This window comes from Pieris brassicae, chromosome 14, assembly GCF_905147105.1.
Source record: "Pieris brassicae chromosome 14, ilPieBrab1.1, whole genome shotgun sequence".
Classification (NCBI taxonomy): domain Eukaryota; kingdom Metazoa; phylum Arthropoda; class Insecta; order Lepidoptera; family Pieridae; genus Pieris; species Pieris brassicae.
In genome coordinates, this window is record NC_059678.1 from 469,281 (window position 1) to 485,093 (window position 15,813).

A 15,813-nucleotide genomic window follows, 5' to 3' on the forward strand; every position below is an offset into this window, starting at 1 on the left:
CGTCCTCATCCATTAACAGAACTGGTGGTGCCCCGAATTGGAGAGACAGCATCGGAAAGTCAGTAAACTGTTCAACAGAGTTGGGAACACAAGGCTACCCACCGACTGGGACAAATATACAGTGCGAGAACGCGATCCAAAAAACTTCTACGTATTAGGAAGCAGGAGGGATGGAGACATTTCTGCACTAGTATTGAAAATAACAACCAGGCTAACAGAGTGAAATCATGCCTGTCTGGAGAGACCTACCACTGCCTTAAAAAACCTGACAACACATTTACAAACACCGATGTAGAAACGTGTGTACTACTTCTGGCAACTCACTTTCCAGGCTGTATAATTGCTAACGATCAGTCATGGCAACTTTATTCGGAAAGAGCCACGGATAGCTCGGACTGGTAAGTAGCAGACAAAATAATGATAAAAGAAAAGGTAACATGGGCAATCAACTCCGTCCTACCATTCAAAGCTGGCTTGGACGGCATTTTCCCAGGTCTACTGAGATAGAGTGGTAATTTAATAGTAGACTCTTGCCGCAGTTTTCCAAGCCTGCATAGGTCATCGCTATATACCTCTGAAATGGAGGGAAGTGAAAATAATATTTATCCCAAAACCAGGAACAGATTATACTCAGGCGAAATCCTTCCGACCCATAAAGGTCACCTGATTCCTTCTTAAAACGCTGGAGAGGTTGGGGGACCTGGAGATACATAGTCGGGTATCCTTATCGGAATTCCTCCATCCAAATCAACATGCCTACAGTTCTGGCAAATCTACAGAATCATCACTCCACAACGTTGTATCTCGCATTGGCAACTTCTGAAATTAAAGCAGTTAACCCTAGGCGCATTTATTGACATTGAAGGTGCTTTTGACAACCAATTTCTCGAGCATAACCAGAGCACTTGAGACATGTGGAGTACCATCGACCCTTACAGAATGGATCAACAATATGTTAAAACAGTTAACCTATACCTATATATAGTTTACCGTGAACACCACCCACAAGGTGGCGTCCTCTCGCCGCTTCTGTGGAATCTAGCGGTAAATGAGCTCATTATAAAACTCAACGCTGTCAATCTTTACACTATGGGGTATGCGGATGACATAGCAATCGAAATCACCTTATGTGACCTCATGAGAAAGGCTTTTAGAGTAATTGAGAGATGGTGCAGTCAGCACGAACTATCTGTCAACCCATCAAAAACAGACCTGGTCCTATTTACTAACCGAAGAGTCCTTGGACCGTACAGACTACCAAAACTTATCGTCTCTGAACTAAAACTAAAGGAAAACATGAAGTACTTAGGTATGATTCTGGACAACAAACTGCTTTGGAATAAACACTTAGAATAAAAACTAAATAAAGCAACGATCGCGTTTTATCTATGCAAAAAGATGCTAGGCGTGAAATGGGGCCTATCGCCTAAGATTACCTAACGGCTATACAAAGCCGTAATCAGGCCAATGCTAGCTTACGGAGCCCTGGTTTGGTGGCCGAGAACAGATCTCCAAACGGCAGTAACGAAACTTGGACGCTTACAAAGGCTTACGTTGTCCGCTGCTAGCGGTTGCATGAAAACAACGCTAACTGCAACTTTGGAGATAGCCTTGCAAGTTGTACCCCTGGACCTACACATACAACAGGAGGCGGCACTGGCTGCCGTCAGGCTGATAGTATTGGATCTATGGAGCAAGATGCCTGACATACAGAGTTACCCTGCAGTGGATTGAGGGACACAGTGGACCTCTTGGCAATGATGCTGCCGACGAGAGCTTGCGAGGAGAGGTTCGGAGATGAAGCCTGCCCTGGGTTCGCCAAAGATCTGCGGAACTCAACATCAACGATGGTTGCAAGGTGCGGACTGCAGACAGTCCAAAATGGCTCTGCCAGCAGTCAACCGGCTATTTACAAAACAACTTTTAAACTTAAATATAACCAATCTGAAAACAATGATACGGACAATTATGGGCCATTGTCTCCTTAACAAACATCTTTTTGTCCCAGACGCGACGGACAGCCCCCTGGGCCGAGGCTGTTTCAGCGCAGAGGAATCTGTCACCCACATAGTCTTGGAATGCGAGGCTGTGGCTAAACAACGTGCAGAAATCCTCGGAACAGTGAGGTCGCTCCGTGAAGCCTGCGAAGTACCCAGGAGGCTTCTGTACTTTTGGAAGGAGATAGACTGGCTTAGTTAGCCAGGACTTTACACACAACGGACCTATTGGGAGTCTAAGTGCGGAAACTGAGTCCACAAACATACATACATAGTGTTCTCCATCACATTTTCCATTGAATGTCCTAAGTTCTAAGAATAACAGACAAATGTCCAATAACTAAGCAAGGATACATTTAGTGTATGCTTTGATTATATATAAAGCGAAAGACTAACCTGTATACCTGCCTATATTTTGTTTAATAGCTTACTGTCAAACATTATAAATATTATTGTTTCGTTAATTTTAAAAGGCGTCAAATATATTTTAGCCCATAATAGATTTTTTACAATATTAATCTACATAATAATAATTAAAAGATTATAATCAAGTATACAGTATTGACAATTTTCTTAACCTACACTACTAGTGATATTAAAAATGTTTAAAAAGAAAATGAAAACCAATTTTAAATGTTGGTCTCTATGGCAGTGTACCTTTAATACTGACAACATTTCCTCACTGTATTGTGATTCTTATTGATTGAGCCAGGAAAGCACCGGTACTATCTACTTATATATAGTACATTGTTTTATGTAACTATAAGACAAGTTAAAATAATTCCAAAATTATAAAAATACCAAAATAACCATAATGATTTTCTGGTCTTCCTTATTACAAATTCAATACATACAATAATGCAATATTAATTTGTAGCTAAGGTTTTTTATCTGAAGAAATGAGGCCTTAAAATTTTTATAATTTATATAGAACCTATACAAATCTTGCCCTTTACAGAATGAACACTACAAAAACATAATGCATATTTCCTAAATATGGACTAGAGGAGATATTTCTGCCGAAAAATATCTTATTATGTAAGTTACATTTATTCTTTTTAAAATTTTAGACCAACAACTATTAGTTCTGATAAGTGGAGACAAAACAATTATTTTGAATGTAAAACTAATTAGAAATAAAAGTAAAATTTTATTGCAAAACATGATTGAATTCAATTATTACACTAATTTTATAAATCAATCCATATACTTATATGAGAGGTGAAGTATGGGAGGTTTAAATCTCTAGATCTACTAAAGCAATAATGAAAATACTGTTACCAATAGAGAGCCACATTCTTTGTGAGTGTATATCATATTAAATCATAGGCTATATCTCAATCAAACTTCTTCACGTTTCTTACAAATACTGAGAGAGATAAGATTGAGTTCTAGAATTGTAGAAATCATCGTCTCTGCTGCATTATTGTATATTTGAGATAAATTAAAAAACTACTCCACATTTTATTGCATTTAAAAAAATATGTAGATTTATTTATGATGATGGTTAAGTCATATAATTAAAAAATAAAATAAAGAAAACAATAATTATATAGTGATAGCTATTCAATAATAGCATATTATTATATTATCAAAATCTACTATGTATGTAATTTTATAATAATACATTTAAGAATGGCACACTAAATATGTTGATAAATATTATATTATAGAATTGAACTCAAGAGTGCATTCATCACTAGGATTATATTCTGCTTTATATACAATAGTTGTCCTTTAGACTATTCAGGTTTCAGTGCCATGTAGGCTACATGGCGCTTGAATTCAACCTATAAACAGAATACTTATCCCATTGTAAACTCTGTACTTATTATAATTTACTAAGATCCATCTTGATCCATTTTACCCTTTGCAGCTGACAAAAATGTATTGACTGTAAAAGGTTTTTTTGCCAGTTTATTAATTTTATCACTTTTAATATGAACAGCAATATCCTCTGTTGTTTTTATTTTTTTCAGTAAATTCTGTAAATTTCTCTGATTTGTTAAAATCTCATTTTTGAAATCATCCATATCTTGCATCATTTCTTTGTATGGTAGTTTTGGTATTTCATGTCTTCTTGTAGGTGGTTTTAATTTTGATATTGAATTCAAACGCAACTTTAATAATGACATTTCACACTGTGATGATTTTTGCTGGTACTCTAAGCATTGTTTCCCATAATGTTTTCGTATCTCTATTACTTTCCACATCAGTTTCTCACATTTTTCAGATATTTCGTCACAATCATCAGAAGCTGGAAAAAAAATCATTTAATTATCATGCCCATTCATTTAGACCACAGCTGTCGACTGTAAAGAGTCTATAAATAACATTCAATTTATAAGTAACTGAGAAACGACTATTTTTTATTTTCATTTCTAAAATATGGTAATTTACAAATACATATTCGTTAAGCTATAATAATATATTTATCTATATTAGATAAATAGATAGAAATGTCTATAAAACAGATCCGAAGTACAGACAAAGGCTACATGAACACATATGTATGTTGATCAGACCATACAGACGTGACACAAACAAACCTCCGATTTTACCTACATAAATTTGTTTACTTACCCATATTATATGATTATACTTGATTTACACTTATCAATTTCTTTGACTTAGGCTCGTCCACGATAATTATAAACAGAGTTTTTAATAAAACAAATATTTACGGTTAACATTCTCAAATTTAAATAGTATAATGTCAAACTGTCAACGGTTTTTCTAGTCTAATGTAAGTCGAGTTGTTTATTTTAAGCAAATTGATGTCCTACAAGTGTTACCAACTCTAAAAATTATTATTGTACCCTGGATAATCTTAGTGATATAGAGTAATTAATTAGTAGCATAATTGATGTAATTGCTCCCGATCTAGCTATAATTTTTAACAATTGTATTGAAAGTGACGAATTTCCCGATCTAATGAATCATAATAAAGTAATTCCATTATTTAAATCAGGTAGTATATCTGACCCCAGTAACTTTAGAGCAATTTCTATAGTAAAAGATTTGAAAAAAAACTATGTTAAATAAACTAGTAAGTCATTTTAACGGAAACAAATTATTAGGGTAGCTCGACAGCGCACTGATTGGCGGAGAGACTTAGTTGTGCAGCTTACGCGGTTAAAAAATTCGCTCACTCACTCATGTCGATACTGATAGACTTGTTTATTATTATGTGGTCATGTTGCTGATGTCAAAACCATTTTCATCATCCAGAAGGGGGATATTCCTGCAATCTATAATTTAAAATGTAGAGAATCTTTGAGACAAAAATCCTGGAAATTAATATACCTTTCCCTCGCAACATATATATGAAAATATTATGTATGTTTACAAAAATAGTGATAATTTTACTAGAATAAAACATGCGCAGAATAATCATACTCGAAACAAAAGCAGGCTGTAATTTCCCCGTACTAGACTATCTAAGGTTAGTCATTATTTTCTAGGAATATGGATACTTTTCTTTAATAAGTCCCAGAGGCTTTTTTATGCCATTGCTGCCAAGAAAAGCTGTGTAAAAAGGCTTACTATAAAGTTAATTTTCTAGTTCAGGCAAGTTACTTCTAATCAATTTGCGATATTTGTTAAAAAAATAAGTGTTGTTTGATGATTTGCAATTTGAAAAGAGTACCGAGAGCTTTTTACGTCGGATTTTTCTCTTGGCCTAAACCCTTTGTCTTCTTTGCGATGACGTGGAATAAGTGATACCTGTATCTTATAATCCATAATAAACATATTTTTTAAATATTATTTATTCAAAAATCAAGGAACATCAATAAATTATTTTGATTTGTGAAAACACAGCAGTGTTGTAATCTCATGGAGTAACAATATCAACAGAGTTTTTAATCATTCTCATAAATTCTTGAACAGAAATCTGTAACAAACGAAACATACTTCTTTATAAAAAATAAATAAATCTAATTATATAGATTAAAAGAACTTACGAATCCGTCGAAGTCCTTATCAGCATCATCAATCATTTCTTCTATTTCTTGATCGCTTAAGTAAATTTCTAAGATTTTAGTAACTTGTTTTAGATTTTCAAAACTAATAAATCCTAAAAAGATATTATGCTTCATTTATTTTGTAACTTTCATACTATGTCGTCATTGAAAATATGTATAACTTTAAAAGTTTAAAAATTATATCTAAGAAAAACCTTACATAAAATTTCAATTACCACAGTCATCCATGTCAAAAAGCCTAAAACTTTTCATTATATCACCATCGCTATCCAGTGACATTATTTTACGCATAATAGCGGTTTCAAAGTTCTCAAAACTTAATTTACCAGTAAGACCTTTATCCACGCCATTAATCATTTTTTGAAGTTCTTCTTTCGTAGGTTCATATCCTATTGAAAATAAAAATTGAATAAACTCAAGAATTTGATTACAGTAGTATTTCTATTTAATAATGCACAAAAATTATTATATTGGTAGTTAATGTACCTAAAGCTTTTATGGCTACACGAAAATCTTCTGCTTTGATTTTGCCTTCTCCATTGTAATCTAAAAGGTTGAACGCCTCATGTAAATCGTTTTTCTGAAATTATAGTAGTTCCATAAGTTTTTTAAAGAAGAAAGTTACGAGTAGCTGGATAAATAATATATGTTATTGACATGGAATAAATAAATCAAGTCAAGAGTAAAAAAATAATTATGGTATTTTACTACTTAAAACCGCGCAAAAGCTTATCTTTACTTTTTTATTATATTCTCTTTCGTAATTTATCATTGAAGACTTGTGTCTCAAGTACATTATTATTCAGATTATTCATTTGTTTGGTTTAGAATACCTGAGAATACTTTTTAATATTATTTTCTGTATCTACCTGAGATTGGGTTAGCTCTAATTTAGCTTTAACATCAAAAAAAATTAAGGATTCAGTCTGATGAATTTCTTTCTCATTTTTATAGGATTTACTTGAAAGTTCAGCAGTCACAGATAAATCCAAGTTTATATTTTCCATTTAAAGCAATGATTTCTATATAATGACAAGCAAGGGACGTAATGACCAACTTGATTTAACTAATAGATATAAGTATTTTAAATATACGAATTAGCTTACGGTTAAAAATGTTACCTCAATAAGTATATTCTTTATTTTGAGTATATAGGTAAATTAATGTAGGGTAATATACCTGCTCTTTTGTAAATACTAAACGAGCGCAAATTGGTATTTCTTTTTCTTCAGTTTCCGCCTCAGTATCTACTTCTGGATCTTCTAATATGACTTCGGTATTCATAGTGATAAAATACTAAGTCCTATAAGAATTTATGCAGAATTTTACTAATAATTCTATCAAATCTAACAGAAACCTTGGCAACCAAAAACGTTTATTTCTTTACGACTAGCAATACTTTAATGCAGTTATGCTGTTATAGTCAGAGACTATAGAAACAACCGCCATATTTTGTATTGTTAGTGTTTGATAGTATATCTGTCATTTATAGAATCATAAATTTTAGGTTGAGGTTATAATCGCCGTATCAACGCTTATATTGTTTTTATAAATACTAGATAATAAAACTAAAGAAACATGAAGCTAGTGCGTTTTTTAATGAAATTGAGTCACGAGACTGTTACAATTGAACTCAAAAATGGAAGCGTAGTTCATGGAACGATCACCGGCGTCGATGTTGCGATGAACACACATTTGAAAGCTGTAAAAGTAACGCTAAAGAACAAAGAGGAGCTTCAATTGGAGACATTGAGTATACGTGGGAACAACATTCGGTATTACTTACTTCCTGACAGTCTACCATTGGAAACTCTTCTAATTGATGATACACCCAAGGGCAGAGGGAAACGCGAAGGTTTCCAGCGAGGTGGTACTAGAGGCGGTCGTGGTAGAGGAAGAGGCGGACGTGGAGGCCCGAGGGGAGGTCGTGGTGGTCGCGGCCGTGGACGTCGATAGTCTGTAACCTAGATCTAAGCTATTTTAAAACCAAAAGTAAGATTGGATAAGTGATTGTGATGTAAGTTTATGTGAATTAAACAATTTCCAACTTTGCATATTATTGTTTCTGTTGATACACTGTTATAACAGGTATCTTTACTCTTGAATCAGTAGAATGCAAGCCTTGACATGACAGTAAATATTATCATTAATTTTAGGAAATATTGATCATAAAGATAAGACAGCTAGGCCTTATTTTTGTTAGTTCTATGATACTTGATTTCATAAATAATGGTAATTATTAATTGTTTTTTATCCATTTTAAACAAGCAGTTCATAAATGCTTTAAACTTCAGTGTTCTAGTGACAGACAATAAATTCATTAGTGTTAAATAAAAGCATTACTGATGTTCTATAATTTCAGTTTACACTAGATGTGTGATAACCATATATATCACAACACTGGACTGGCTTATTTAGTTGAAATGTACCTGGTTTTAAGAAATAAGTGGTTAGTGACTGAACAAATATACACTTCAGATCCACTCATCTGCTTGGAAGCCTAATTTAAATTCTTTAATAAATATTCTTTTTATAAAATATTTTTAAAGAAATACATTATACTAAAATATTATTGAATACCAACTAAATAACATGTATATCATACTAAGCTCCTTTTATTTTGAAGTTTTAAAAATAGACGGACATAGTATGTTGCTCTTGGTTGCATTGTGAATTGTGATATAATATTAAAAAAAAACTGCCAGCCAGTGCTTTTATATAATCTATATTAAATTTGGCCATAGAAAAATATGACAATATAATTTGTGACATTAGAAAACATGATTGGTATAAATTTATTGTATTAGTTTTTAAATGTGTTTAAAATAAAAGGGGTATTTATTCTCTCAATGTCTTCAAAGTAAGTTACTTCATTATTTATTTAAAAACCCCAAATGACTCCATTGCTGAATGTTTAAGTGTTTATGAAGTCTTGTTGGAATAATTTGTTATGTAGGGCTCGGCCAGATCATCTATGTAATGAAGAAAGATCTAAACATGTCGGAACCATTCTTAATTATCTAAATATTACATAGTATGCTCTGAAATGTATTATTTGACACAGAAAATATCTTCTCTATGTGACAGTGAACAAATATCAGATAAAAAACAGCCGTGCTGGGACTTGTCTTGGGGCTGATTTTTATTAAATATTTTACATTGGAATTCTAATTTTGCAAAAATACAAATCTTGCCTCTTTATAATAGGCAAGGTATACATATAGATGAGACAACAAAAAATTCTCCAATGAGGCAACTTTTCGACATCAAAGATAACTGTATAATAAATTTCTTTCATAGCCTTCCATCTGTCTAAAAAATAAGTGACCAGTTAAAACCTGTGTGGTTACAAAGTATGTTGAGTAAATTTCCCATTTATTCTTTTAATTTGATGTCCTGCCACAGAGATGCAGATATACCTATCATTATACTTTGCTGTGTAATATAAGTACAATTATATTGAAAGTCCATCTATTAAATTATTTCGTATAGTATAATTATATACTTAACGACGTTCTTGACCCTGTGTAAATAATACAATTTACAAAACTTAACGCCTGATTAATTTAAAGACGCAAATCAGATTGCTTAGAATTAGGGATATTCTCACTCCGCTGGCTCAGCGACCTGCGGTCTTAGCCTCCGATACGATAAAATTCCAGCGCTCTCTGTCCTTTGCCACCTGCATGATGTTCTTCTCGCACCAACGCAACGATCTTTAAGATCTCTCTGATATACACCTCAACTTATTTAAATATTTAGTAAGGCTTAAATAACTTCATGTGTAATGTAAATAATAAAAAAACTCTGTGAATGATAGATATTACATCGTCCAACGAATAATTATAATGTTAGTTTAATTATACTTTAATTTCGTTTATTAAAATGTTGGTTAGCTACTTTGAGATAGGATTATGAATAAAGCAGTTTTATTTACTTGCTTAAAAATAAGATACATTACAATCTTTAGTCTTGGACTAGATCAATATATATGTTACTTGAACTTTTTTTATTGTTTTTAAATATACGCAGTTATTTCGAATCGCCGATTGTGTTTTTTTATGAATGGAATCTAGCTGTTGGCTTTGCTTGAAGAAAGCTGTAAAGACCTTTACAGCTCAGCTCGGGCGGAATGGGCGTTTTCCTCCGAGACCCGGACCTCGACTTAGGCCGAAAGCTCACTAGAGTGAGTGAAGTAAGGAACTTCCCCAGCTTTGGCCTTGCTACAAGGGCTTTTAATATGTCATTGGCTGCTGTTATTGGATCTACCAGATCCGTTGAGATGTGTCGGGTCCTCCTAGTTTACCGTAAAAGCGAAGATTGAATGCACGCATAGCTGACATTCCATCACACAGGTCACTAGACCAACACTGCTCGAGAAGTTGTCCTCCCCCGTCCTTAGCGGCTGGAATCACTTCGTTACCGCGTTTTGGGGTGTGTATTAAGTCGTAAGCACAGATTGTTAGCTACATATTCACGCTATAAAATGACAATGAAACAGTTCTATATAACAGGTGTCTCAAAAGAAAGTTCAGAATCAATTCAGAGCGTTATGTGAAAATGTTAGACGACTTCTTGGTGCCTGAACTTCAAAACTTTCCTGGATATTACCAAAGAACAGGCTGGAAGAGCAGGACGGAGCAACGTCACACGTCCAATACGTCTCAGCCACGAGTACCTGAAATTTTCTCACGCAAATTGATCTCCAGAAGAGGTGACATAAATTGGCCTTCACGCAGTCCTGATTTAACCACTATGGTTTTTTCCTATGGGGTTATCTTAAATCTAAAGTCTACGCTAATAAGCCGACTTTTCTGGCGCAATTGAAAGAAAATATCCGCCACCAAATGGCAGCCATCACTGAGTCCACCTGCCGAGCCTTCATAAGTAATTCTATTGTTCTTTTAAATAAGTGCCACGAACGCGAGTGTCTTCATTTGGACGGTATTATTATTAAGAAATAAATTTCCAAAATGTGTACTTTAGTAATGAATAAATACTTTTTGATACATGACTTTTTTTTTAAATCGATCAACTAAATATGAACTTTCTTTTGAAAAACCTTGTATAAGAATGTCTTATTTATATAAATATATATTCAAAAATTATTTTCATAACGTAATTCCAATTTGACAGAAGCAAATTGTTAAAAAACCGAAGCTTACATAAATTAAAAAAAACATATAGTAGGCGAGAGTTTATTGCCAGTTCTTCTCTTCCGGTCTACGCCCTTGATTTGAGAACTGGCAGTTAATGTAAAATTAGAAGCATTTTAATAATTTCTGTTTTTGACGTTCATAAGTGTACATTGTGTTACCTATATCGAATAAATGATATTGAATTTTTGAGTTGAATAACCAAAGATGGCATACATAATACAAAAAAAGTTCAAACATTTACGAAATACATTTATCTAAGTACTACCTACTTCGGCTGTGTTGTTTGATGGTGTGAGAGTGAGGCTATGTACGTGAAGGTGTGCTCATGATGGAGGTGATTTTACGCTATGGATATTCTTAATACTCCTTTTAACCATATTCCGCGATAACTTAAAAAAGTCAAGGCTTAATATTGTTCCTTGTACAACTGAAACGTTTAATTTTCGGCCTCAGTTGGCATTTCATCAGTATCAAATATGTTTAACTTCTATAACGAGTGTAAACTAGTTGTATGCGATTTGCGTCATTGCAAAAATGTTGTGAAAAACCACAGGAAAACGATGAACTGACCAAAGGCCAGGTGATTTCTCAGTTCTCTTTAATTTTCCTTTTAGATCTCAATGGTATGAGGATAATAAATAAAAAACGCAATTCTCCAGCTGCAATTGTGGATTGTTTCTACAAAATTATAATGGAGGATGACGAGCCACAGCCTATGAAGAATTATAAGCCAGCTCAGGTATTATTACGGAACAGGCCTCTCATAAATATGTATTTTTAATTATTCTTGATTGTATTTTGCATTAATGCATCTTATCATGAAACTTAGATTAGATTTTAGTATTATTATAATAGTTTAATAATTGTATAATCATTTTACAATAATTATCATTTCGCGCTTTCTCCATTTTCTTTATCTTTACTAGGGTTGTTTGGGATAGCGATTAGGCCTTTGCCTCTGCCTTTGATTTGATTTTAACGTTGATGCAATGAAGTGTTAATAAATTATTAAATCAAGTGATTGCGTATGGGCAATACGAGGGGTTGGCTCTCGAATGCGGGATCGCTATTGGAAGTTACAAAGTACCTGCACACGCCCAAGTGTCACTGCCAGGTGGAATTAACCTTCTAAAACAGAGTGTACGGACGTGTCAGTTAGTGACTAATCAGAGGAGCAGCAGAAGCAAACAGAAGGCTTACACTGTTAATTTTAATTACTTATTAGTTACACTGTTAATTTTAATTACTTTTCCTACTATTATTATTATTGCGTCTGCTCTACAGCATAATGCTGAGGCCGGGGCCATTTATAACCACAACGCACACACTTAAAATGTACCCTATACGGTATACGTTCTTTTTAAATATTTTATTTTTATTTTGTGTTTCTGTGAGTGTTTCGTTAGTAATAAATATTATGTCTATCTCTTTGTCTATGTGAGCATCTTGCTCGTTCGCCCTACAAACGTACAGGTACAAGCCACGTTTGTGGTGCGTTTAATAGGACTGTAGAAGTCCTGTGATAACAGGTCACTAATTCAGCATTATAGAGAAGACTGTATAGTGTATATATATAAACTAAATCATGAGGTTGTGGTTATGCTTAGGTAGATAGATATAATTATTAAATTGGTCTATTATAGAAAACCAAAAATGGCGCTGACAAGTTCTGGGACACGCATCAAGAATATTATGAAGCGCGCGGTAAGCGCAGTAATGACCGCGTAGGGAGGGTGAACAAACACAACACGGCTCATCCAAAACTTAGAGATGAGTTGCGCAAACGCAGATCTACGGCTAAGGTGGGTTTTATTATATTTATGCATAACTGCCTGTAGTAACTTCGTATAGCAATGGCATTTTAAATCTCATGTTTTTGTATGAAGAAAATAAAACTGGCTACTAATTTACTATAAATTAGTGGCGCTACAACTCTAATTGGGTCTGGGCCTCAGATTTTCTTATCTGCTTCTGTCTATCTTATAGGCAAGTAGGTGATCAGCCTCCTGTGCTTGACACACGCCGTCGACTCTTGGTATCTAAGGCACGCCGGTTTCCTCGCGATGTTTTCCTTCACAGTTTAAGGGAATGTTAAATACGCACATAGACAGAAAGTCCATTGGTGCACAGCCGGGGATCGAACCTACGACCTGAGGAATGACTGTCAAACACGAAAGCCACTAGGCCGACACCGCAAAAAAACGCTTCCAACCACATTATAATAACTTGCGAGCCCTTTAAACCCTAAAAATCGACGCGTCAACCACAGAAGGTTGAAATACTTGCCTGTTAGAAAAACAAATCAACACGAAACAGAAATAGGAGTTCCAGGCGTAAAAGCTTGTAGCGCCACTGGTTTTTGTATTCAAATAACTTATTACACACATATATATCACGTGATAAGGCTAGTTTTTGTGAACGCTCTAATAATAGTCGTATTTAAGTCAATTAACTTATAATGCAGAAGCGCCTGGAAGATGCATTTTTATAAAACGTATTTCCTTTTTGTATATTTGATCTTTGGCTATGTCTTTAGTATAATTGTTTTTCATTACATATAATTTATAAGTAGCTGTAGGATTACTAAATAAAGAAATATTTAAGGTTATAAAATAGGTTGGTTCTTCGTGTCTGACTATAATCTGTGATCTGACTATAATCTGTGATCTATCTATTCCTTTTAGGTTACCACATCCAACACAAGGACTTCAAGAAATTACACTTACCGTAAAAGACAATCTAAGACCCAGTATAAGCGTCGTACACCAATTTACAAGCCAATAAGAAAATGGGGAACAAATTTTAGAACTATCGGAAGTCAATGTGCTTACGTACTCGTGAAAAATAAAAATGTCGGTGCCGATGGCGGGATTTTGAAAATAGACAACAAGTTGAATACAGACTGTGCAATGCGCGCGAAATGGCCACAGACTTCGAGCTCTGGGGCATCGAAACCACAGAGTAAATCTGGCGCTTCATTGAAAAATCCAGATACAAGTATCGCTACTTTGAGTAGTTTTAATAGTCATGAATCTCTAGATCAAGAGCCAATGGTTTAATATGTGTGGAATTAGTATTTGTTATTTTTATTTGTACCTTTATTTATTTAACACTGAGCTGATGACCAATATATAAAAATGTGTTGATTATTTTCATCTTAAACGAGATTTTTCTCATAGTTTAACATTTTAACAAACCGGTTATTTTTATTCGTCCTTAATTTCTGCTAAAAGTAATGATCCTACTGTTACTACTAAACTAATAAACAATATACAGATTACAGCTACAGCGTCACTTAAAATCAGTTTATTTTCTGTATCATATTACGAATCTAATACATACATGATATGACATGAAAAATAATAAATCATTAATACTAAAATTATACTATCGTTTTTGTAAAACTTTTATTTCACCGGGATTCAAATCGAGGATCTCCGCTATATGCAGCGTACACTATTAAACATAGGAATGTTTCTATCAAATAATATATTATGAATTGATATGATCGTAATTATACACTAAGCAAAAACATTAAAATGAATTACAAATTGTTTGCATCGTCATAAACAATACTTAATAAAATATGTTTTATTACCACAATATTCAACGTATATGATAACATAACGTTTAAAAACAGATGTATATTTACGGATGTAATAAATGTCAGGAGTATCTGTATAGTATATGTAATGTATGTATGAGCAAGCTGCACGAGATAACTAAATATATGAGAGGGTGAGATGTAAGAACCTAACAGCCCTACGGATCCCTAAGCCCTACAGATGTACCCTAACACATAAATGGTGAATATATAAATAAGTACGGGATGTCTGCACCAAGAGACCTAAGGTAACAGACGGAGCCCTACGGGTAGGATCAAAGGTTTGAGGTGGTGGGATTATCTCAAAGATGGTATCACCACGACAATAAAGGGCTTGAAGACGTCTTCGCCACTTTGAGAGGAATCGAGAAATGAATAAGACAGAACAATATTCATACAGATTTATTGTTATAAATCAATATCTTTAATACTATTTATACCTGTACACACATATAGTGAGCTGTCGTTGTAGCGCGATACTTTACAAGCTTTAACATTGTCTTTTGACTATTCTTAATACTGGCCAGTTAGGTAGAGGGACACCTGTTGGTGTTACCATATATTGACGCCATTTGCCCCATTTAAGGTAAATATTTTAGACCACAACTTCTCAGAAATAATATTAAGCTTTTTCTGTACCAAACTCTGCTGCGGCCAGTGCTCACTTATGGTTCTGAAAATTGGGCCGTTTGCAACAAGGACCAGCTTGATTTCGTAATTTTCGACCAAAAGGAGGCAAACGGACCGGTCATCTTATGTTAAGTTATATTACCGCCCATAGACACTCTCAGTTCCAGAGTTCCCGTGAGTGCGTTGCCAGTGTTTTGCTTTTTTGGACAGCTGGTTCCACATAGCGGTGGTGAGCGGCAACTGCCTTAAAAACGCTCAGTCGTGGAACGACGGAAGTCGAGGTGATACGGGTGGAATATTCTTTGTCTCGACGTCCGATGACTGACGTCTGACGAAACGCAGCAGCAGAGTATATTCGAAAAACTCTGAACACTCTCCATTGGAAATGCGGTGGAAGATGCATACTGACCCCAGATTACTACGCAACGCTAAGGGAT

The 15,813-nt window shown here is 34.3% G+C and overlaps 2 protein-coding genes across 3 annotated transcripts; one reads left to right on the top strand and one right to left on the bottom strand.

Annotated features, from left to right (window-relative positions):
- Positions 1-5,751: 5,751 nt before the first annotated feature.
- Positions 5,752-7,414, bottom strand: LOC123718146 (caltractin-like). Of its 2 annotated transcripts, none has more exons than XM_045674561.1 (5): positions 7,163-7,414; positions 6,470-6,563; positions 6,199-6,372; positions 5,963-6,075; positions 5,752-5,892 (listed from the first exon to the last, which is right to left on the bottom strand). In XM_045674561.1, the coding sequence occupies exons 1-5, from the start codon at positions 7,265-7,267 to the stop codon at positions 5,833-5,835; spliced, it is 546 nt and encodes a 181-aa protein (XP_045530517.1). In that variant the 5' UTR covers positions 7,268-7,414; the 3' UTR covers positions 5,752-5,832. The 2 variants fall into 2 exon arrangements, with proteins under 2 accessions (XP_045530517.1, XP_045530516.1); XM_045674560.1 differs by lacking the exon at positions 7,163-7,414 and adding an exon at positions 6,853-7,025.
- Positions 7,415-7,437: 23 nt separating this feature from the next.
- LOC123718147 (probable small nuclear ribonucleoprotein Sm D1) lies at positions 7,438-11,881 on the top strand. The gene is made up of 2 exons (XM_045674562.1): positions 7,438-8,843; positions 11,757-11,881. Exon 1 carries the CDS (start codon positions 7,562-7,564, stop codon positions 7,937-7,939), a length of 378 nt encoding a protein of 125 aa, XP_045530518.1. The 5' UTR covers positions 7,438-7,561; the 3' UTR covers positions 7,940-8,843; positions 11,757-11,881.
- Positions 11,882-15,813: the final 3,932 nt, after the last annotated feature.

Bases quoted from the DNA above. Each gene is read 5' to 3' on its own strand.
- LOC123718146 (XM_045674560.1), bottom strand. From the start codon at position 6,990: ATGGAAAATATAAACTTGGATTTATCTGTGACTGCTGAACTTTCAAGT. The intron at 6,076-6,198 runs GTAATTGAAATT...ATATCTTTTTAG, and splicing joins TTTTGACATGGATGACTGTG to GATTTATTAGTTTTGAAAAT. The intron at 5,893-5,962 runs GTAAGTTCTTTT...CGTTTGTTACAG, and splicing joins ATAAGGACTTCGACGGATTC to ATTTCTGTTCAAGAATTTAT.
- LOC123718147 (XM_045674562.1), top strand. From the start codon at position 7,562: ATGAAGCTAGTGCGTTTTTTAATGAAATTGAGTCACGAGACTGTTACA.